General features: G+C 36.9%; 4 protein-coding genes across 7 annotated transcripts; 2 read left to right on the forward strand and 2 right to left on the reverse strand.

Annotated features, from left to right (window-relative positions):
* The first annotated feature begins 2,659 nt into the window (after positions 1-2,659).
* Positions 2,660-13,708, forward strand: LOC105767845 (pre-mRNA-processing-splicing factor 8A). The gene is made up of 23 exons (XM_012587418.2): positions 2,660-3,110; positions 3,697-3,913; positions 4,031-4,421; positions 4,848-6,125; positions 6,223-6,308; positions 6,384-6,881; positions 6,976-7,280; positions 7,362-7,816; positions 7,902-8,028; positions 8,529-8,770; positions 8,878-9,001; positions 9,090-9,279; positions 9,366-9,473; positions 9,676-9,929; positions 10,053-10,669; positions 10,767-10,873; positions 11,020-11,274; positions 11,359-11,832; positions 11,929-12,090; positions 12,213-12,410; positions 12,488-12,766; positions 12,892-13,134; positions 13,258-13,708. The coding sequence occupies exons 1-23, from the start codon at positions 2,848-2,850 to the stop codon at positions 13,447-13,449; spliced, it is 7,065 nt and encodes a 2,354-aa protein (XP_012442872.1). The 5' UTR covers positions 2,660-2,847; the 3' UTR covers positions 13,450-13,708.
* A 244-nt stretch (positions 13,709-13,952) lies between these two features.
* LOC105767850 (PTI1-like tyrosine-protein kinase At3g15890) lies at positions 13,953-17,444 on the reverse strand. Of its 2 annotated transcripts, XM_012587425.2 has the most exons (5): positions 17,295-17,444; positions 16,927-17,045; positions 16,335-16,482; positions 14,952-15,214; positions 13,953-14,863 (listed from the first exon to the last, which is right to left on the reverse strand). In XM_012587425.2, the coding sequence occupies exons 2-5, from the start codon at positions 16,968-16,970 to the stop codon at positions 14,248-14,250; spliced, it is 1,071 nt and encodes a 356-aa protein (XP_012442879.1). In that variant the 5' UTR covers positions 16,971-17,045; positions 17,295-17,444; the 3' UTR covers positions 13,953-14,247. The 2 variants fall into 2 exon arrangements, with proteins under 2 accessions (XP_012442879.1, XP_052486300.1); XM_052630340.1 differs by lacking the exon at positions 17,295-17,444 and having other exon boundaries at positions 16,927-17,288.
* Positions 17,445-18,979: 1,535 nt separating this feature from the next.
* On the reverse strand, positions 18,980-20,522 carry LOC105767846 (protein TOO MANY MOUTHS). Its single transcript, XM_012587419.2, has one exon. The coding sequence runs from the start codon at positions 20,470-20,472 to the stop codon at positions 19,003-19,005; it is 1,470 nt and encodes a 489-aa protein (XP_012442873.1). The 5' UTR covers positions 20,473-20,522; the 3' UTR covers positions 18,980-19,002.
* Positions 20,523-20,793: 271 nt separating this feature from the next.
* LOC105767848 (transcription factor IIIA) lies at positions 20,794-23,989 on the forward strand. 3 transcript variants are annotated; one of them, XM_012587422.2, is made up of 7 exons: positions 20,794-20,962; positions 21,471-21,662; positions 21,786-21,911; positions 22,598-22,886; positions 23,010-23,245; positions 23,409-23,552; positions 23,666-23,989. In XM_012587422.2, exons 2-7 carry the CDS (start codon positions 21,477-21,479, stop codon positions 23,819-23,821), a joined length of 1,137 nt encoding a protein of 378 aa, XP_012442876.1. In that variant the 5' UTR covers positions 20,794-20,962; positions 21,471-21,476; the 3' UTR covers positions 23,822-23,989. The 3 variants fall into 3 exon arrangements, with proteins under 3 accessions (XP_012442876.1, XP_012442877.1, XP_012442878.1); XM_012587423.2 differs by having other exon boundaries at positions 20,796-20,962; positions 21,491-21,662; XM_012587424.2 differs by lacking the exon at positions 20,794-20,962 and adding an exon at positions 22,328-22,508 and having other exon boundaries at positions 21,640-21,662.
* Positions 23,990-24,136: the final 147 nt, after the last annotated feature.

Below are 24,136 nucleotides of genomic sequence, written 5' to 3' on the forward strand. Positions count from 1 at the left end.
GCATTGGAAATGGCTTAATTTCGTCCACACGGGTGGAGACACGGGCGTGTGTCTCAGTTGTGTGTGACACACAGCCATGCACACGGGCGTGTGATTTGTTCGTGTGTCCCTTACATCTTACAAATTGAGAAACAAAATGCTTCGAATTGCTCACACGGACAGAGACACGAGTGTGTGTCTCAGCCATGTGTATCACACGGGCGTGTGACTTGGCCGTGTGAGCCCTACACCTTAATTATGCAAGTCAATATGCTCAGACGGCCTAGCACACGGGCGTGTGGCTCAGCCGTGTGACCAAGTCACAATACCCCTTTAACTGGACACAACCTGGGACACGGGTGTGTCACTTGGACGTGTGAGCCACACGGTCTGGCCACACGGGCGTGTGTCCCCTGCACCTAGAAAAAATTTTGAAATTTCGCGAAAAATTCTCTAAGTTCCCGATTTAGTCCTGACTTGTTTCTAACGCATATTTTGCATCTCGAGGGCCATTTAAGGGACAACATGATTGAATATATTTGATTTCGGATATCATTAGTAAATGATATGAGCTAACTGTATTTGAGCTGTAAACTCCAGTAATGCTCCGTAGCTCTATTCCGGCAATGGATATGGGTTAAGGGTGTTACAAGAAAAATGTAGAATATATATTTTTATTCTTTTTAATTTTGTACAATAACCATGTATGCTTGTTCATATTAATACTTAAAAATTTAAATTATTTTTAATTCTAATCACAATAAACATTGCCATAATTTGTCGATAATTTACTAAGACTTTAAAGAGTGTCTATGTCCAAACAAAACTTGCATGATGATCATAATTTATCTCTCTTGTATTAAGAAAATCTGTCGAATCTAGCAATAACCTCTGCTTTCTATTTTAATTCTTAAATCCTCTAGGTTTAACATTTAAAACCTATTTAAAACCTATAGCAAGTTTTTATTTTTCTTTCAATGAAAGCTATAAGGAAAAAAGTGATAGGTGATTAACATTTAAAGACAATTATACTTTAAATTTTAAATTATAATTTTAATATATTTGTGATTATTAAAAATAAAATATATTAATGTTAAAATAGTTTTATCTAAAAAATGTAAAGGAGATAATTTTATAGGTAAAATAAATTATTTAAATTATATTTTATTTAATTAAATATCTAACTAAATTTTAAAAAATATAAATAATAAATATTTAAGTTAAGAAATAAGAGACATAAATATTTAAGTTAAAAATATTATTCATTTTTAAAATTTTGTAATAATATTTTTAACTATTTGTTTACAAATTTAATAAATTTAGTTATATTTTAATATTGTAGTAAATATTTTTTATGGTTTTTTACATTTTATATTTTTAAAATTTAAATATTTTTATATTAAAATTTACTGTGTGCATAAATAATTTAAATTTTATAAATGAGTTATAACTTATTAGATTCAAAATTTTAAGACTATTTTGTAATAAATATTATTTAAAAATGGTAATAATTTTAAAATTAATCACCAAAATTTGTTTTTAAAACTATTTTGTAATAAAATTTATTTATATTATTTTTAGAAAAAATATGTTTTATGTTTTAAAAATAGGAAATTAAATGTAGAAAATTGAGAGGGTGCCACTTGGCACAAATATAAGGTACATACCTTGTTATATTATATATATATATATATATATATGATATGATATGGCATGATTTGTCATTAAAATATTTTTATTATTTAAAACATTTATCACATTTATAATTGAGAATTTTAATTTTATTAAAATATTTGGTTAAACAAATTTAATTAAACAATATAAATAAAATTTATTAAATGAATTATTATAATCATTAAATTATTTTATATTTTAACTATTATGTTTCACTTAACAAAAAAGAAAAAGTTTTATCATTTATAAATTTTAAATAAATTTTACTTTTATTATTTTATCATGTGTCAATATGAGGTTGCCAAATGTTACCATACTATTGGTGCTCAGTACCACGTTAGAGTATTTAATAGAGTTAATCAGATACTTATAAAATGTATAAAATTGACTTACGGTTTTTAAGTTTAGGTGTCGATTAAATCGAATAAAAAAGTTTAAGTGCCAAGTAAGTACAAATTACCAAGTTCAGATACTTCATATATTTTAAAATTATTAATAAATATAAAATAGTGTGATTTATTAAATAAATAAATTTAAATTAAATTATCATAATTTCATGTTCTGAGTTAAAATAAAATTGTAATATATTGGAATAAAAATTAAATATTATGTTGGATGAAATGGTAAAATAAGAAAATGTATATTATAGTGTATTCCGTTAAGACTTCAAATCTCATTACAAGCAAGCATTTTTATGAATTTATTAAAAGTATTTAGTAAATTTGAGACTTGATTATAGGTGACATCAGTTCAAACTTCAATTTATAGATTTAAATTGAATTATAAAAACTTAAGAGATCGGGCCTTTTAAAGGCACAAGTCACCTATCATGTTACCTTGAGAAGGGCTTTTAGCCCAATAAAAGAAGAGCCTAATTGGCCCACATCGAAGTTTTTAGTCGGTTTCCCATATAGAGGGCCATAGTGGCTCATAATCCATCACGTGCCTCACTGTCACCGCCACTTGTTTTATCACTAAAATTATAAAAGCCGAACGATCCCTCCATTTTTGCTCCAAAAAATCTCACTCTCTTCGCAGAGGGAGGAGAAAAAGTAAGATAAACCCAAACGCCAGCCCTCCAAAACCCTAATTTCAAAATCATTTTCATCGAACGAAGTTCGAAATCCTCTTCGGTTTCTTCCTTCAAGCTTGCATTGGGGTCGTTAGAGTATATATTTATCGGCCAAAGTTGTCATGTGGAACAACAATAATAACAACGCTCAGATAGCGCCGCCGGGAACCGGGGGATCCACCATCCCACCGCCTCCAGCTGCCCAGCCTTCGTACACGGTTCTAGCTCCGCATATGACTCCGCAGGAAGCAGAGGCGAAGCTGGAGGAGAAGGCTCGGAAATGGATGCAACTTAACTCTAAACGGTATGGGGATAAGAGGAAATTTGGTTTTGTCGAGACGCAGAAGGAGGATATGCCTCCTGAGCACGTCAGGAAGATTATCAGGTAATATATATTGTTACATGGTTTTAAAGATAGTTTAGCGAGATTTGATCTATCATGTTTTGTTCATTTTCCTCATCATTATTGTTTTTTTAAGGTATTAAAGATTGTTAACACTAGGTCTTACCGATTTCGAGAATTGCTAAACTGGTTAGAGGTCGGTCATGGGATCTTGTAAAGTTAGTTATTAGTTCTCTCATCGATAAATTTTTTCTTATATATTTTAATATTTAAAGTATTCTGTAGGATTATCTATGTATTTATGTTCTAAGTTAGAAATATTCACTTAAGGGCTTTTATTTTTGCAATTTTTGTACGAGAGAAATTTGCATGGAAATAAATTGCAAAATATAGAGACATTTTATCTAGGATTTTTTTTTCTTGATTTTGAATAATTTTATCCTCACTAGTATGACCTTTAACCATATTTACATATTTCTTTTTTAACTTTGTTGAAGGCATGCTACTCTTGGTTGCGTTTCCAAAATACATAGAGTCCTTTTCTATGATTACTTTGTAGTTCGATGTTTTGATAGTATACACTTCATTGGCAAGATATTCATGGTTAGTTTTGTTTTATTTCTGACAGAGACCATGGGGACATGTCTTCAAAAAAATATCGCCATGATAAACGTGTGTATCTTGGAGCCCTTAAATTCATTCCTCATGCAGTTTACAAGCTCCTTGAGAATATGCCAATGCCTTGGGAACAGGTTCGAGATGTGAAGGTTTTGTACCATATTACAGGAGCAATCACGTTTGTGAATGAAATACCATGGGTTGTTGAACCAATCTATTTAGCACAGGTATGCTCATTACCTTCTCCTCTTACAACAATTCAACACCAAATTAAGTTCTATCTGATTTGAATTATTCCTGGAAGTAGTTCTTGTTATTGATCGACTTATCTTTTATTTCGACAGTGGGGTTCAATGTGGATCATGATGCGAAGGGAGAAAAGAGATCGTCGTCATTTCAAGAGAATGCGGTTTCCACCATTTGATGATGAGGAGCCTCCATTAGACTATGCTGATAATCTGTTAGATGTTGATCCTCTAGAGCCGATTCAGTTAGAGCTGGATGAAGAAGAAGATTCTGCTGTATACGCTTGGTTTTATGACCATAAGCCTCTTGTAAAAACAAAGCTTATCAATGGCCCGAGTTACAGGAAATGGCATCTTTCTCTTCCAATTATGGCCACTTTGCACCGGCTTGCTGGACAACTTCTTTCTGATTTGATTGACCGTAATTATTTCTACTTGTTTGACATGGAGTCATTCTTCACAGCTAAAGCATTAAACATGTGCATACCTGGTAAGTTTCCTGCCATCTATACTAAACTTCTTTTTCCTATGTCCATGAATGATCTGAAATTTGCAAAGTTTGGCTGTTGGGGTGTGGAGACACACAGTTGATTGTGATTCAGTTATTATAAATTTAGTGATTGAAGTAGTTTTCTAGAACCTTTCACTCGTATCCTGCTTGCATTTACTAGTACTATAATATGTATTGACATCTCTAATTTCAGTCTTCTTTTTTCTTTGTTTTTTAAATGGGTGGAAAATACTGGAATGGAAATTTGTTGTGATGATGGCATGCCATTGCTTCCGTTATGCCTGGTTGTAGGTCTGAAATCAGATTTCTTTGATTTGATAAGTTTATGGTGTTGAGTTGGTTTCTTTTGCTATTTTTTCTTTATGCTGCTTGAACGCTTTCTCATCTAGCTGTGCATATTTTTAGGTGGTCCTAAGTTTGAACCATTATACCGTGATATGGAGAAAGGGGATGAGGACTGGAATGAATTTAATGACATAAACAAACTCATTATCCGGTCACCTCTTAGGACAGAGTATCGAATTGCTTTCCCTCATCTTTATAACAATAGGCCCAGGAAAGTAAAGCTTTGTGTGTATCATACTCCCATGGTCATGTACATTAAAACAGAAGACCCTGATTTACCGGCATTCTATTATGATCCTTTGATACACCCTATAACTGCCACAAACAAGGAGCGACGAGAAAAGAAAGTTTATGATGACGAGGACGAAGATGATTTTGTCTTGCCTGAAGGGGTGGAACCTTTGCTGAGTGACACACAGCTTTACACCGATACTACTGCTGCTGGGATTTCTCTTTTATTTGCTCCACGCCCTTTTAATATGAGATCTGGTCGGGTGCGACGTGCTGAAGATATACCACTTGTGTCAGACTGGTACAAGGAGCACTGTCCTCCATCTTATCCTGTTAAAGTGCGAGTAAGCTATCAGAAACTGTTGAAATGCTTTGTGCTGAATGAGCTGCATCACAGACCACCAAAGGCTCAGAAGAAGAAGCACTTGTTTCGGTCTCTCCAGGCTACCAAGTTCTTTCAAACGACAGAGCTTGATTGGGTTGAAGCAGGTCTACAAGTTTGCAAGCAAGGGTACAACATGCTGAACCTTTTGATACATAGGAAAAATTTGAACTACCTTCACCTGGATTACAACTTCAACTTGAAACCTGTGAAGACTCTCACCACAAAAGAGCGCAAGAAGTCACGATTTGGCAATGCTTTTCATCTTTGTCGGGAGATTCTGCGTTTAACAAAGCTTGTGGTTGATGCCAATGTTCAGTTTCGACTTGGAAATGTTGATGCCTTCCAATTGGCAGATGGTCTGCAGTATACTTTTTCCCATGTTGGTCAGTTGACTGGGATGTACCGTTACAAGTACCGGCTCATGAGACAGATTAGGATGTGCAAAGACTTGAAACACTTAATTTATTATCGCTTCAACACTGGGCCAGTGGGGAAAGGACCTGGATGTGGATTTTGGGCACCAATGTGGAGGGTATGGCTCTTTTTCCTTCGTGGCATTGTGCCTCTTCTAGAAAGGTGGTTAGGAAATCTGCTTGCACGTCAATTTGAAGGTCGACATTCGAAGGGAGTGGCTAAGACTGTTACCAAGCAACGTGTTGAGAGCCACTTCGATCTGGAACTTCGAGCTGCTGTCATGCATGATGTTCTTGATGCCATGCCAGGTTAATATCAATTGTCATTAGTTGTTACCTTTCACGATTTTCCTTTTTTTCCCTGTTGGCAATTCCTTCTAACAGTATGTTTATAATTAAATTGCAGAGGGAATTAAACAAAATAAAGCTAGAACAATATTGCAGCATCTCAGCGAGGCATGGCGCTGTTGGAAGGCAAACATTCCGTGGAAGGTAAAACCTTTTTTTGAATGACTTGCTTGCTATTTTTGTCACCTGTGCTAGTTGTCATACTGATTTACTCTTTAGGTTCCGGGTTTGCCAGTTCCCATTGAGAATATGATCCTCAGATATGTCAAGTCTAAAGCTGACTGGTGGACAAATGTTGCGCATTACAATCGTGAGCGTATCAGAAGAGGTGCAACTGTTGATAAAACCGTTTGTAGGAAAAACTTAGGCAGATTGACACGCCTCTGGCTAAAAGCTGAGCAGGAACGACAGCACAATTATTTGAAAGATGGGCCATATGTCACTCCAGAAGAAGCCGTTGCCATTTATACCACAACTGTGCATTGGTTGGAATCAAGAAAATTTTCTCCCATTCCATTTCCCCCTTTGTCTTACAAGCATGATACAAAGCTACTCATCCTTGCACTGGAAAGGTTGAAGGAATCTTACAGTGTAGCTGTGAGGTTAAACCAACTCCAAAGAGAAGAACTGGGGTTAATTGAACAGGCTTATGATAATCCTCATGAGGCCTTATCAAGGATCAAGCGGCATCTCCTTACCCAACGTGCCTTCAAAGAAGTAAGTTGGTGGCCCAGTATGAATTTATTTTGCTTTTGAACTTCTTTGTATTCTATACATGGTTTCGAACTTAAAAGTGGTCTGTTCTTTGCAGGTTGGAATAGAGTTCATGGATTTGTACAGCTATTTGATTCCAGTGTATGAAATTGAGCCCCTTGAGAAGATTACTGACGCTTACCTTGACCAATACCTATGGTATGAGGGAGACAAGCGCCACCTATTTCCTAATTGGATTAAGCCTGCAGATTCTGAGCCACCCCCGCTTTTGGTTTACAAATGGTGTCAAGGTATAAACAATTTGCAAGGAATATGGGACACAAGTGAGGGGCAGTGTGTGGTGATGCTTCAGACAAAATTTGAGAAGTTCTTTGAGAAAATTGATTTGACTATGTTAAACAGGTTGGTTCAGTGTAAATATTTTGATCATCTCATCATTGGCCTTGTTGGAATTTATAAATAATATTTCTTTATATTTTGCAGGCTTCTGCGTTTGGTTCTTGATCACAACATTGCAGATTATGTAACTGCAAAGAACAATGTGGTGTTGTCTTACAAAGATATGAGTCACACGAATTCATATGGTCTTATACGTGGTCTTCAGTTTGCTTCTTTTGTTGTCCAGTATTATGGACTTGTTCTGGATCTCTTGCTTCTTGGATTGACTCGTGCTAGTGAGATTGCTGGTCCACCCCAGATGCCAAATGAATTCATCACATACTGGGACACAAAAGTTGAAACCAGGCATCCAATTCGTCTGTACTCTAGGTATATTGATAGGGTGCACATATTATTCAGATTCACACATGAAGAGGCACGAGACCTAATCCAGCGTTATCTTACTGAGCATCCTGATCCAAACAATGAAAACATGGTTGGATATAACAACAAGAAATGCTGGCCAAGAGATGCAAGAATGAGGCTTATGAAACATGATGGTTTGTGGAATCTTAAATGATTTGAATTTTTTTGGACGAAACTGCTTTGGAGATTCAGTCTCTAGTTTTATTTCTTTCTTTGCAGTTAATCTTGGGAGAAGTGTCTTCTGGGACATGAAGAATCGTCTACCTAGAAGCATCACAACGTTGGAATGGGAAAACAGCTTTGTTTCTGTCTATAGCAAGGATAATCCCAACCTGCTTTTTAGCATGTATGTGTCTCATATTACCTCTTTATTTAATGTTTTTGTTATATATATGCAGCATTTAGTGCTTGAATTATTTTTAGTGGTTGACCAAAGGTTTTGCTCTTGGTTTCTTCTAATGAAAATGTTGAAAATTCCATTTTATTTTACCTCAGAGATGTATTAATTTGACAGCCATGTCAAACTATCATTACAAAGAATTCATGATATGTGAATTGGTTATCTGGAGCTATAATGTTAGATGTTATAAGTCTATCGGTTTACTGGTTTTGTGCATTGACATAAAGTGATGCTCTGTGCTTGGTGTCTTGCCTATGTGGCAGAATGTGTTTTGTTAAATTTCATTATGAGTTTGCATGTGACTTTGTTGTATGGGTAAAATAGCTTTGTGCAACGAACTTTTTTTGATAGTTTTAAGGTTTCCTTGTTAGTGGTATTGTTTCTGTCCTGCTATGTACTTGAGGAAACTGTTTGACTGATGCAGTATCTTTATCTCTGATGTCTAGGTGTGGTTTTGAAGTTCGAATACTTCCTAAAATAAGAATGACCCAAGAAGCATTTAGCAATACAAGAGATGGGGTTTGGAATTTGCAGAATGAACAAACAAAAGAGCGAACTGCAGTTGCTTTCTTACGGGTTGATGATGAGCACATGAAGGTCTTTGAGAATCGTGTCAGGCAGATTCTCATGTCTTCTGGGTCAACAACATTTACAAAGATAGTCAATAAATGGAATACTGCTTTAATAGGTATTTCATATCGCCTTTTATATTGGTCTTGTGAATTTTGTTTGATCTTTTGCTTTGTTGAACTTATTGGGTCTTCTTCCTCTTAATTTTTTTTCTTTGTTGATCAGGTCTTATGACTTACTTCCGTGAAGCAACTGTACATACACAAGAGCTTCTAGATCTGCTTGTTAAATGTGAAAATAAAATTCAAACACGTATCAAGATTGGATTGAATTCAAAAATGCCTAGTCGGTATGGTTTTTCTAACTGATCTCTCTATTCTTTATGCCTCTCTTCTTTTTTGTCATAATAAGTTATTAAAACACTACCATGCTTTCAGGTTCCCTCCTGTCATTTTTTACACTCCTAAAGAAATTGGAGGACTTGGCATGTTATCAATGGGACACATATTGATTCCGCAGAGTGACCTTCGATACAGTCAACAGACTGATGTTGGTGTGACTCACTTTAGGAGTGGAATGAGCCATGAAGAGGACCAGCTGATCCCTAATCTTTACCGGTACATACAGGTAAAGTCGATTGCACTTTCTTACATGTTTTTCGGTTTCTACTTTCTATATTGCTTTATTGTTTGATAATTTTCTGACTTCAACAGCCATGGGAGAGCGAGTTCATAGACTCACAGCGTGTTTGGGCCGAGTATGCTCTGAAGAGGCAGGAAGCTCAAGCACAAAATAGGCGCCTAACTCTTGAGGATTTGGAAGTGAGTTGTCTTGTTTTCTATTGTCAAGTGATTGCGATTGTTGTTTTCTAATTCCATTTCTCTTTGGCAGTTTCCTCTCGTTGTATCTTTTCGTATGATTGTTATTCTAACCATTTAGCATTCTGTACATTTTTTGCATTATATGATTTATCTGTCACATGAAAGTTGTGTTCTGATGATATTGTCCCTGATTTATTAACAGGATTCATGGGATAGGGGAATACCACGTATAAATACTTTGTTTCAGAAGGATAGGCACACATTAGCATATGACAAAGGATGGCGAGTACGCACCGACTTCAAGCAGTACCAGGTGCTGAAGCAGAATCCATTCTGGTGGACCCACCAAAGGCATGATGGCAAATTGTGGAACTTGAACAACTATCGAACTGATGTCATCCAAGCTCTGGGAGGTGTTGAGGGAATTCTAGAGCATACCTTGTTTAAAGGAACATAGTAAGTACTTGCTTAGTTTTAGTTTAGTTATAAATTTCATAGATAAATTGACCAGTTACTATACTTATTAATGATTTGTATGGTCATATCTTATTTTATGTTCTTCTATTCCTTATATTACAGCTTCCCTACTTGGGAGGGTCTTTTTTGGGAAAAGGCTTCTGGATTCGAGGAGTCAATGAAGTATAAGAAGCTTACTAATGCTCAGAGATCTGGTCTTAACCAGATTCCTAACCGTAGATTTACTCTCTGGTGGTCACCTACAATCAATCGGGCTAATGTTTACGTGGGTTTTCAAGTGCAACTAGATCTCACTGGAATATTCATGCATGGGAAGATCCCAACCTTGAAAATATCTTTGATTCAGATCTTCCGTGCCCATTTGTGGCAAAAAATTCATGAGAGTGTAGTTATGGATCTTTGCCAAGTGCTAGATCAGGAATTGGATGCTTTGGAAATTGAAACTGTTCAGAAGGAGACAATTCATCCAAGGAAGAGTTATAAGATGAACAGCTCTTGCGCAGATATTCTTCTCTTTGCAGCTCATAGATGGCCTATGTCGAAGCCTAGTCTTGTGGCTGAGTCCAAGGACATGTTTGATCAAAAAGCAAGCAATAAATATTGGATAGATGTACAACTTCGGTGGGGAGATTATGATTCGCATGATATTGAGCGTTACACTCGAGCCAAATTTATGGATTATACAACAGACAACATGTCTATTTATCCATCTCCTACTGGTAAAATTTTACCTACTTGTTCCTGTTTTTCCTTCTCTCCTGTATGCCCTTTGTTTTCTTTTGGTCAAAGATCTGATCATCTATTGTCTTTATGTAGGGGTGATGATTGGACTTGATCTGGCTTACAACTTGCATTCTGCGTTCGGTAACTGGTTCCCTGGATCAAAGCCACTGCTTGCTCAGGCAATGAATAAGATCATGAAGGTAACATGGTTTACTGTTTTACAACATCGGTGGACAGAAAATATAATAATCTATAATTCAGATTTTTGAAGCTACGTTTGTTTTTAAATGATAATATATGTATGGATATCAAGGGTTGATCTAATTGTTTCTGTCTATTTATACAGTCAAATCCAGCTTTATATGTCCTAAGGGAGCGGATAAGAAAAGGTTTGCAGTTGTATTCTTCTGAGCCTACTGAGCCATATCTTTCATCCCAAAATTATGGGGAGATCTTCAGCAACCAGATTATCTGGTTTGTTGACGACACCAATGTTTATCGTGTGACAATCCATAAGACATTTGAAGGGAATCTCACAACAAAGCCCATTAATGGTGCCATCTTCATATTTAATCCCAGGACTGGACAGTTGTTCCTAAAGGTTTGTTTCCTCATATAGCATTTCTTTTCTAAGCTAGTTTGTCTATTGTGAAGATCTCAACATGATCACTTTCGCTTCTTGCAGGTCATTCACACAAGCGTGTGGGCAGGTCAAAAGCGTCTTGGTCAGCTTGCTAAGTGGAAAACTGCTGAAGAAGTTGCTGCTCTTGTGCGGTCTCTGCCTGTTGAAGAACAACCAAAGCAGATCATTGTTACTCGGAAGGGAATGCTTGATCCTTTGGAGGTTCACTTACTGGATTTCCCTAACATAGTTATCAAGGGAAGTGAGCTGCAACTACCATTCCAAGCTTGCTTGAAAATAGAAAAATTTGGTGATCTGATTCTTAAGGCTACAGAACCACAAATGGTTTTGTTTAACATCTATGATGACTGGTTGAAGAGTATCTCATCATACACTGCATTCTCCCGACTTATTCTGATCCTTCGTGCACTTCATGTGAACAATGAGAAGGCTAAGATGTTACTGAAACCTGACAAGACAATTGTTACTGAGCCACATCATATCTGGCCTTCTCTAACTGATGATCAGTGGATGAAGGTAGGCATTATTGTTACTCATAGTGCATTCACCAATTAGTTTTAGAAGCATGCATCCTTCTTTGCAAGTGCATTAAAGCTGAATTTCGTGGCACAGGTTGAAGTTGCTTTAAGAGATCTCATACTCTCTGACTATGCCAAAAAGAACAATGTGAACACATCAGCCCTAACACAGTCCGAGATTCGTGACATTATTCTTGGAGCTGAGATTACTCCACCCTCTCAACAGAGGCAACAAATAGCAGAGATTGAGAAACAGGTTAAGCTCTTTCTGGTTTTTTCCCCCTCATTACTATTTATTTATGATTGCTTGCTAATTTAACTTGGCTTTATGTTTGCTGAACTTCTATTTTATCTAAATTTATCAACTTATACTTTCAGGCTAAGGAAGCAAGTCAGCTGACAGCTGTGACAACTAGGACTACAAATGTGCATGGTGATGAGCTCATTGTCACGACCACAAGTCCTTACGAGCAAGCAGCATTTGGGTCCAAGACTGACTGGCGTGTTAGAGCAATATCAGCTACTAATCTTTATCTCCGTGTCAATCATATATATGTGAACTCAGAAGACATAAAGGTACATAACTGACTTACTGGAGATCTAATCATTTATCTAGATGCTTATGCTGATCTTTATTAAAATCAATGATGCAGGAAACGGGGTACACTTACATCATGCCAAAGAACATTTTAAAGAAGTTCATCTGCATAGCAGATTTGCGGACTCAAATTGCTGGGTACTTGTATGGAATAAGCCCTCCTGATAATCCTCAGGTTAAGGAAATTCGCTGTATTGCAATGCCACCACAGTGGGGTACTCATCAGCAAGTTCATCTTCCATCAGCTCTTCCTGAACATGATTTCTTGAATGATCTGGAGCCTTTGGGATGGTTGCACACACAACCAAATGAGCTTCCCCAATTATCACCACAGGTACTTTTAGAGTTTGCTTCTTGAAGCAAAATTTTAGTGGAATATTTCAATGTTGTAGTTTTGTCCATGACTGATCTAATATTATAAACTAATTGCTGCGTATTATCATGCATTTCTGATCACAGGATGTCACATCCCATGCTCGGATTTTGGAGAACAACAAACAGTGGGATGGAGAGAAGTGCATTATCTTGACTTGCAGTTTCACTCCTGGTTCTTGCTCATTAACAGCGTACAAGCTTACACCAAGTGGATATGAGTGGGGACGGATAAACAAAGATACAGGAAGCAATCCTCATGGCTACCTTCCAACTCATTACGAGAAGGTGCAGATGCTCTTAAGTGATAGGTTCCTTGGGTTTTATATGGTAAGAGAATATTTTCATTGATTTGTGTTCTTTGAATTTCCTATCCATTATATTTCAATCAAATGTATATAATATTGGATGGGGTGTTGTGGGACTGACTCTTTACTTGTGTTGTACTTATAGATTCCTGACAATGGTCCATGGAATTACAATTTCATGGGAGTGAAGCATACAGTTAGCATGAAATATGGGGTGAAGCTAGGGACACCTAGAGAATACTACAACGAGGACCACAGGCCGACTCATTTCCTTGAGTTCAGCAACTTGGAGGAAGGTGAGACTGCAGAAGGAGATCGGGAGGATACATTCACCTAAGTCTGGGTTCATGTCAACCTTGTTCGTTGTTGTTTCTGTAGCTTACGCCTGTTAACACTTTGTGCCCGAAATATTAGTAGAGGCCTGACCTTTTTGTTTGAATAGTTGCATGTACTGTTTATACCATTTGTAACAATGCTGGGAGTTGTAAATATACGAGCAAAACCCTTCTGATTTTGCCCTCTAACAAATATTCTTTTGGTGTTTTACTTATTTTGGTGTTCATAAAGAAAGGGATTCAGAGTTTGCATTTTTGACTTATTAATCGTCAATTGAGATACGTATAGATTTAAATGTTACCATGTTTTCAGTCCAATTTAACTCTAGCCTTTTTGCTTTGCAAAGGTGTTAGTTTTGAAGTTTGAATCCCCCATCTTTGATCATTTGGAATCATCTTTCAGAGGTGGATATAAAAAAGCATTGCCATTGCCGTCGGCATTGAGATTGATTTTCACGTCTCATATCACAAGCAGCAGATAGTGCCAGATATCTGAAACCAGAGATGATGTAAAACGCCCACTATAAAACCAAATGTCTAAAGTAAAAAAGAATTCAAGAAACATTTCGTTGACCCCCAGACATATAACATAGCACTCCTGAAACATAGTTCCATGTTACAACGTGGTGTTGCTGGCATCGGTAACCACTGCCACCTCTTACGAGAAGAAGATAAGTAAGCAAAAGAAAACAATAATATCTATATGTATATCAATTATACAAATTTTGACATCTAATACTTAAATTCGTCCTTGGCATCAGCCAGCTTAAGGACTTCCGTGCCCAGTCTCCTTCACCGGATTAGGAATCCTTCTCTTCCTTAATTGTGTCTGAGCTCTCCTCGGAAGCCAATATCTCATCATTACAAACAGCAGACTGCGGGTTCTTGAACAGATCACTATTTTCTAGTTCACTTAATTTCTCTTTGGACTCTCCCTTGAGCAGCTTGACAACTTCAAGGATGGTAGGTCTTTTCTCGGGCTGAGCGTCAGCACATACAAGTGCGACTAGGACAACCCTTTTCAGCTCTTCTTCCACATACTTCCCATTTAACCTTGGATCCGCCAATTCACTGAACGTCCCCTCAGAAGCTACAGGGAGGGCCCATTCTGCAATCGGGCGTTTCACCGTTGGACTCAGTTTCTCAAGGGGTTTCTTGCCACTGGCAAGCTCTAGCAGAAGAATGCCAAAACTGTACACATCACAACTCTCCGAAGCTTTTCCTAACATAGCATACTCAGGGGCAAGGTAGCCAAGGGTACCCTTAACTCGAGTAGTCACATGTGTTGCACCATCAGGGATAAATTTTGCAAACCCAAAATCCGCAACCTGAGGCTGGAAATCTGAATCTAGCAACACATTACTAGCTTTGATGTCTCTGTGAATTATGTGTGGGGTTGAATGGTGGTGAAGGTAACTGAAGGAATCAAGCGAAAGAGTTGGGGTTGGCATTTTTTGTTAGAAAAAGTTATAGAATAGAGAAGAAAATTGGGTTCAACACTTACGCAATTCCTTCAGCAGAGCCAATTGCGATATTCATCCTTCTACTCCAATCAAGATGGCATTCTGATGAATGATGCCCGTGAAGATGTGAAAGCAAACTTAGGTTGGGCATGTAGTCGTATACAATCAGACGTTCTTGCCCTTCAGCACAGTATCCTCGTAAACTCAGTAGATTCTTGTGTCTAACTCTTGCCAATATCTCAACCTCAACCGAAAACTGCACTTCTGCTTTATTGCTCCACACCTTCAGCCTCTTAACTGCGATCTGCAAGTCTATAACTTTCAAAACAAGAACACGGTTGAAAGAAAAACAAAGCAATAGAAAAACATCAAGAAGGTTCATTTTGATTGTAACAGATATAATCATGGAATTCCAAAAGTGTTATCCAAATGGAAACTATTGATGGTACTAATGTGCTGTTTAGAGAACGAGAGGTGCTATTTTGAAGATCACCAAAGTCCTAAAATTACGCAGTAAGTACTAATGGTGACCCTTCAACAATTGATGAAACTACAATTTTTATTTGCCATAAAACTTCCCTAGCAATTAGAGAAATCGGTACTAGCTGGGTCCAGAGAAAAGATGGTACAACATCAAAGTTGGCTATCAACTTTCCATAGGAAGAAGAACAAGAATCTAATGAAGTCCGATCCTAGCCGGTCCTAAAACAGTCATTATAGTCTATATTAGTCAGGCTTGGACACTGGTATATGTGGACAGGGTATATTCAATTTTATCCCAGGATTCTATGTATTTGAAGAGTCCTTGGAGGATCATACCCATGTTCTGGTATGTGTTTCCCAATCTTTATGATCTATTAATACGGTTAATTTTCTCAGTTGTTCCATTGCACCTATTATGAGTGAATGCCAAGCGATGTTGATTCACATCATTTTGATTTGGGATTTGTTATGACTTTATCATGTTAACCCTTTAACCTATCGCTGAACAGTTTTAGGTCGGAAGTTTTAACACTTCTGCCCTTACTACTGATTCCATTATAAGAAACTTCTGCACCATTACTTCAACAGAGTAGCACCTTTTCTACCTTGTTACATGAGATTCATATAGATATGAACCATGAAAATAACAGAAGCCAGTCCAGGAATATGCTTGCAAAGTAGAACAATTTTCACAAATAGTAAACTGGATTCAAACTATAGTAAGATGCATGCTAGAACATTCAATATTACCGAAGTTTTTGATGGATAAACAAGCGAAAAGTGAGCCGCAGATGGATATAACTACGTATTAACCGACAAATCTTTCAAAGCTTAGAAGTTAGGGAAACATAGGACGCCACAAAATAGCAATTTTCACTTGGTTAAAAGGGCGCCCCCCCACAAAAAAAAAATGGAAAAAAAAAAAGTAAAATGATTCATACCTGTGATCCATCCCATAGCTGACCCCAATATACACTGCCAAATCCTCCTTCTCCAAGCTTGTTGTCATAATTAAAATTATTGGTAGCTGAATGTAATTCTTTCAATGAAAATATCCTCCATGTCGGCTGCTGCTTTCCCTTCTCTTTCCTGTTGTATCATACAATGTTAAGACATTAAAATCCAATCACAAAAACACGAAACAACTTAAATTAAGTGCATTAAAAGAAGACTTAATTTGACAGCCAAAAGAGCCTTTGCGTCTAAGACGGAAATCAGCATATCCTTGTGAATTTGATTCCAGAGTGCGAGATTTCAAGCTTAAATGAAAGTCAACTAGCTATATCAAGCTCGATTAAGTATTTCCTTTTTCAACGGTTCCAGAAGGAAACAAAGTTCAAATCTTGAGATGATAGTAGATAAAAATGAAAAAGATAAAATTTAATCAACACCCAGATGATAGTTTCAAAAACTAAATAAAACCATTACCATTCCTCAAATCAAAACTAAAATTCAATAAAAAAAACGCTGCAAAACTTTCCAAAAGGAGTTTTGTAAAACAAAGAAAAGCAGTATTAACAATTATAATCTTACCGATCGACGCCTTTCCCACAACAAATCATAGAGCAGAACGCCATCTCAAAACCAAACTAAAAATCCCACTCTGTCTTCCTTTTTTTCTTTTGCCTTCTGTCTCAAAGGAAACCACTTCCCTGCAGTTTCAAAGACCTTTTTTTTTTTATTATAAAATTTGTATTTATACTTTGTACTTTAATTGCTCAACTTCAGTTTCCTTTTCTAAGCAGCAGATTCATATGGGATGCCAAAGGTAACGCTAGTGGGCAGTAAATTGTTCCAAAAAAACTTACTTTCTCTCTGGGTTTTTCTTTAATTGTTAGTATCTATTTTTTGGGAAGAAATGGAGAAAAGGAAGAGTATATGGCAAGGTTTGCTGGAGTTACCTGTTCTTTTTTTCTTTCTTTTGTTTACTTTATGCCATTGGTTGCTTGCTGATTTGGCTGCTTTCTCATTGAATCTAGCTGTTTTCAATTCAAAAATTGCACCCACGTCCAGATCCCCACCCATGGTTCCATTTTATTAAACAATTTTTTTTTCATTTTTACAGTTCTTTTCATAATCTTTTAACAGTTTATGCAAAAAATGAACCCAAAAAACAGTTTATGCAATGGAATGGACCCCTCTGCCTCCCTCCTTCTATAGTCTATATCACTCTGTCTCTTTTTTTATCGAAAATGGCCGCTTTCATTTTCATTTAGATTATTGGATTGAAGTTGAATAAAGTAATACGGTAATATGATAAATTATATTTAATGGGATAGAAGAAGCACTCATTCATCGTGATGATGCACCAAAATTTGATATTATTAAAGCCTTTTTCTGCTAAACGAAGCTTCAAAATTTGACCTGATATTGGTATAAAGTTTGTGAGGTCCAAGGAAAAGCAAATACCAATGTTGTAATACTAAATTAACACTATGCATAAAATAAAAACGATTATTGGTGGAACACCAGAAGATAAAAGTCTTTTAAATATATTATTTATTATTCACATTTAGATGAGGCTGGCCTGTATGAGATTTAACTCAACTGATTTTATTATATGAAGCTACACTTTTGTTTATTTATAGGTGTGAAGCTTTGGAGTTTGAACTAAAGATATACTCCTCCTGAATTACGGGCTAATCTGCTTTAGTTGGTAGGCCTACCAATGATTGATACAAGAAATTAAAATAGCTTTATCAGCTCTACAAGACAAAGGCTGAATTTTGTCAGTGGAGATATAAATCAATTGATAATACGCAAACCAATGAAGTTATCAGCTTGCATTTCAACATTAATAACCTTTTATTTCCGGATAGGATTGAAGTCAAGTTTTTAGAAAATAAAATAGAGAGATGTGAAGGTGGTGTGTCCTCTTTAAATAATATTTAATTACGTAAATTTAAATTATTAAAAAAACTAATTGTTTGAACTTAAAATTTAATAATTTTAATAAATTTAAGTAAATCAATTTTACCCCATCCATATACATACAACATACTTTAGATACGTATTTATTGTGCGCTGGTATTATCATTAAATGTTGATATTATATGATACCTAAGTTTTGCTCGTAAATTAAAATATTTGGTCCAGCCAGCTTTGAAGCCAAAAAGTGTCTTAAATTTGTTAGCTGATGCAATTAACAAGAAATTAACGCTTTACCTTAAGCCATAATAGAGTTTGAATAATACAAAATAATGACAGGTGGCAGTTCATTCTTGCTGGACTTGAATGCAACAATCAAATGGATGGCCTTGGAGATGCTGGAGTGCCCCCACAGAACCTACTTCTTTATGGATTCTTATTCTATTAAACTTTTAATACCTTTTTATCTTGGCAATCTGGTGCTAATTATTTATGGTTGTTGAGATTTATGTCTTCTATCATTATGACTACGTTGTTGGAGAATAAGTTTAAGGAGTTGCAAATTTTGATATCCAGACCATGAAAGGCCCTGTCTTTGGTTTGTTAAAAAGGCTCTGAAATATGAGAGTTGGGGGGGGGGGGTGTAGTTTTATGCTTTAATCAAACATCAATTGATTCATTTATGAGATAAATTAAGAATTTAAGATGCACAAAACTGTAATTTACAAGCCTTTTTTTTATTTATTTCCCTTGTAAAGACAGCAAAATGAACAAAAATAGTGATGCCAACTGAGATAACCTAACAGAAACTGAAGTCTTACGAACTGCTCCAGCTGATACATTTATTGTTGTTGTCATATCCCCATTTGTGTTGTTGGACAAATGCTGCACTGTCCTTGCTGAACCGGGTTTAGGTGCATCACATAAACCGATGCCCCTATCAAAGGCATCTTCAAACCCGTTATTTGCATTAAAACATAGTCCTGAATTGTTGTTAAGCCTAAGCTTGCGCCCCATCTTCCACACCATTTCTCTTCCAAATGGAACCGGGCCGGTTAAGTGATTATCATTCAGCCTTAGTTCACTAACATTCTTCAAGTCCCTGAAGTTGCTTGGAATTGACCCATTGAAGTGATTTCCGTCAAGATAAGCCACCCGAAGGCTGTTCAACCGGCCTAATGACTCGGGGATCGGTCCATGCAAGTTCATGTTCGATAAAACTAGGATCATTAAATCCTTCATTCCATCAAAGCAATCACTAGGAATGGCAGTTGATCCCATTTGATTGCCTTTGAGGATCAAAGCTTGTAGGGAAGTTAAGCTACTGAGTGATGTTGGAAATGGGCCGGACAAGCGATTATAACTCAAATCCATTAGGATGAGCTCTTTTAGCCCACTAAAAGAATCGGGTATGGAACCGGTCAAACGATTATGACTAAAATCGATTTTGACTAAAGACTGGCATGACCCAAGGGTAAATGGGATTGAACCCATTAAAAGATTTTGGCTCATATCCAAAACATTCAAAACCGGGAAGCTAAAAGCAGGAATTGAACCGTTTAATTTGTTCCCACTCAAATCCAACGACCTTAGGCCAGTGATCATGCCTAATGAAACAGGGACCGAACCGTTAAGGTTGTTCTTGTGAAGATCAAGAACCCGTAAACGAGTAAGATTTCCCAGTTCAGCAGGAATGGAACCAATATGCCCATTTTCCCTAAGGACCAAAGTCTGTAACGTGGAACCCAATTGACCCAAAAACTTTGGGATTGGCTGAGGATTACAAGTGAAACAACGGTAAAAAAACAGTGTCCTAAGATGAGGAAGCTTGGTAATGGACTCTGAAAGATAAGACTTTGTCTGGTCACAAGTAGGGAAAGCAGTGTCATCGGACAATGCCCCAAAAGACAAGGAAACAACGTGGTAAACGTTATCTTTGTCCGGCATGCACTCGATGCCGTGCCACCGCCCACGGCAAACGTCGGGGATATCCGTGGCCCAATCATTCCCCGTGGCTCGCATTATATCGTAAACCGCATCTTGCTCTTGAGGGTTGGTCCGAGCCCCATTTTTGTTAATCGAAAACCCGGTTTGAGGACCGTCGATGAGAGTAGAGGGGACGCCGGAATCCGACATGATGACTGTAAAAGGCCTAGAGAGTTGGAAAAAAGCACAAAAGATGACGAGGAAAAGAGTGAAATATGTAGCCATTTTTGGGAAAGAGTGAGTGAAAAATGGTGGAGTTAAAGTTGATTTGATATAAGGATCAAGGGGAAGCAGCAAGTGGAGTAAATGAGAGGGGTCGGGTTCTTGAATGAAGGAAAGCTAATTATGCGTTCACGGGAAATGAAGGGGTTGAAATAAATTTTCATGTAGTATTATTATTATTTTTTTGCGCATTAATGTTTTTCACGAGAATTTCGTCCTTCCCATTCGAGATTGAGAACATCAAGTTACGTCATGTGGGGTCCATTACTAAGACTAAAACGACGGCGTAGGGCCTTAAATTAGGGTTTCAACTTTGAAACGAACCCTTTTGCAACTTATTTTCCACTTGCCCCCCTCATGAACGCGCAGCTCAACCTCAACTCTGAAGGCTGGGGAGTGATATTGCCCTAGATTTCGACATCTGAGTTCAGAATTGCGCCGCTGTAGCTCTTTAAGAGGTGCCTTGTGGATTACTTGGTTGGGATTCTTAAAGGTACCAAATATTTGCAGAATTTCTACAGCAAAATTATATGATCATGCATCCGTAGGATTAGGTTAAAAGCTACTGTGATTTTATTCCTATACATGTTGCTGAATTTTGAATCACGGACTTAATTAGATGAAGATTCTCATGGCCCGCATTCGATCGTGTTGTTGTATGAGCTAAAAACAATTGGATTTATTTATTTATTTTGAATTGGAATATAATTTTAATTATTGAACTAGCTGTTTAGTTGATCAGAAGTCTACTTGAACAAGTTAAAGTACCTTGGTATCTTTCTCGAGTCAATCTCAGCCTGAAAATGAAACTTGATTGAGTTCAAGCTCTTCAAGCATAAAGTTTGGAGTTGAGCCTAGAGCTTGGTATCCTTTGCTTGGTTGGGAAGCCCCTAAACCTAGCAAGAGCACTAGGTTTTCTTATCTTTCATCCAAGTGTCTCTAATTTGCTTTGGTCTATATTTGAGGTCCGTTGAAAGGTCTACATGCTGATCCCTCTGTAGTTCTCAATGATCACTTGCAGTGAAAACCCACTTTCTTCCGAGAAAAATAAGTGTAATCAGATGGATGAAGAAAAAGGAGAAAGAGTATCAGGACCAATCTTCAAAGACATAAGGCGTTATTTCTGTGATCATTGTGGAATTTGCAGATCTAAGAAGTCTCTCATCACCACCCACATCCTCACCCACCACCCGGTACCTGCTTTGATTCTGCATGGTTTATTCAATTTTTCTAATGACATAGGCCAATGGATTCTTCTTACTTTTCTTTAAACGGGTTTATACTAAACATTCTTTTCAACTTCGGGTTTGGTTCAGGAGAAAATAGACAATGGAGGGAAGGAAGAAGAGGAAGTTTCCACGTCAAATGAATGCCAAGAATGTGGTGCTACTTTCAGGAAGCCTGCTCATTTGAAGCAACACTTGCAAAGCCACTCTCTCGAGGTACCTTTCTTTTATAAGTATTTAGTTCCCTTTGCATTCAAGGTTTTAATAATGTTCAATAAGCTAATTTATCAAACCTCTCTGCCCTTTTTAGTTATATATATCTATATGTATATAATAGTTTTTGAATATTTAACAGTTATAGGTGACAAAAGCCATAGTGTAGAACATGATTTTGGTTTTTGTTAATTGCGTTTATGATAAATATATATATCTCAGTTTTCATGAAGCAAATCTTAGATAACCCAAAAGAAGTCCCTAAGGCAACAATCAAAGGAAGCTGCGCTTGCAGACAATCTGTCATTCCCCTTAATAACACCTATTGTTTTGTCTTGTACTTTAGTACGGCTTATGATTTATGGCTAGTTTGTTTTTCTTCAGAAGTTCATGTATATTAAGGATCAATACTTTTGCAGGAATTGTTTCTTTTTATGAAAATACCAATGGATGTTATAGTGTGAAGCATTGGATCCCACAAAGAGAACTCCAAAATGCGAGAGGCTGCCTTGTTTGACTTGAATGAATCAGTATCAGGTTGGGAGACCTCCTGAGAAGCTTCATCAAGTGAGCCTCGGTCACACTGTGTGGTACTTGAAGGTTTGAAGAGTTGTTCATATGCATGTATGGTTCATTTTGGTTGCTACTTATACAAGTAGGTTCTAATACTTATTTTTCTGTTTTTTCAGAGGCCATTTGTTTGTTTAGTTGATGATTGTCATGCTAGCTATAGGAGAAAAGACCATTTGAATCGTCACCTTCTTCAGCACCAAGGAAAACTTTTCAGTTGTCCAATTGAGACCTGCAATAGCAAATTTGCGTTTCAAGGCAACATGAAAAGGCACGTGAAAGAATTTCATGATGAAGATTCATCTTCCACTGATGCTGCAAGCCAGAAGCAATATATCTGCCAGGAAGTAGGATGTGGAAAAGTGTTCAAGTTTTCATCAAAGCTGAGAAAGCATGAAGATTCTCATGGTAAGTTGCTTTCCTTCTTCATTTCTCAAAATTAAAGCATGTGATTTGGTGATGACGAAGAGAAGTAAGCTGATTGGGAGGTGATGTTTTCATGCCTAATGAGTGCTGTTAAAATTATTACAGTTAAGCTGGATTCAGTTGAAGCCTTCTGTTCTGAACCAAGTTGCTTGAAATATTTTAGTAATGAGCAATGCCTTAAGGCTCATGTGCAATCATGCCACCAATATATTAATTGTCAAATATGTGGGGCAAAGCAGCTGAAGAAGAACATCAAGCGGCACCTTCGATCACATGAATCAGGAGTTGCATCAGAAAGAATTAAGTGTGATTTTGGGGGTTGTCTCCATACATTTTCAACTGTAAGATACTTGTGAACCTTAAATATGCAATTTATTTACAGTTAATCATAAGAAGTTGAATGTGGTTGTTTTGGTCTGAAGTGTGGAATACTGAAATTCTTTTCTGATTATGAACCTTTTTTTTTTTCCTTTATCACCAAAATACTGAAATATTCTATTACAGAAATCAAATCTGCGTCAGCATGTCAAGGCTGTGCATGAAGAACTCAAGCCTTTTGCATGTAGCTTCTCTGGTTGTGGGATGAGATTTTCATACAAGCATGTCAGAGATAACCATGAGAAATCAGCGCTCCACGTTTATGTTCCAGTAAGTTATTTAGTTGTCAATGATTAAATGCTATTATGAGCTTGTTTATTTCGTCGTAGGTATTTTTCGTGATAGACAAAGAGTAATGATTGTAACGACTGTTTCCTATTCAGGGCGACTTCATAGAGTCGGATGAGCAGTTTCAGTCAAGGCCAAGGGGTGGGCGGAAAAGAACATGTCCCACTGTGGAAATGCTTATTCGAAAAAGAGTTGCTCCACCACAAATGGATACGATGATGGATCCAGGGCCTATTCAGGGTTGCTCTTAACAGATGACGGCCAACAGGCCCAACACTGAGACTAAATGGGTAAATACAGTTCAGCTAACTTGTATTTTTTAGGTTAATATAATTTATAGCATAAAATATCATAGGTTCTGCTTCTCTTTTCTTCTGTAATAAACTAAAGTTAGTAATTGATGGGCAGATGTATATTAATATAGTGTGTTATATATGTATTGTTGCCATTTGTGGCTATTTCATCCATAAAATTAATAGTTGTAATACAATAAGCTTAGTTAATTGTAAAACGTCATCTTCACCCACAAAAGAGCCTTTTCCCCTACTGTGATCGGTCTCAAATGC

The sequence above is a fragment of the Gossypium raimondii genome, chromosome 5 (assembly GCF_025698545.1).
Source record: "Gossypium raimondii isolate GPD5lz chromosome 5, ASM2569854v1, whole genome shotgun sequence".
Lineage (NCBI taxonomy): Eukaryota > Viridiplantae > Streptophyta > Magnoliopsida > Malvales > Malvaceae > Gossypium > Gossypium raimondii.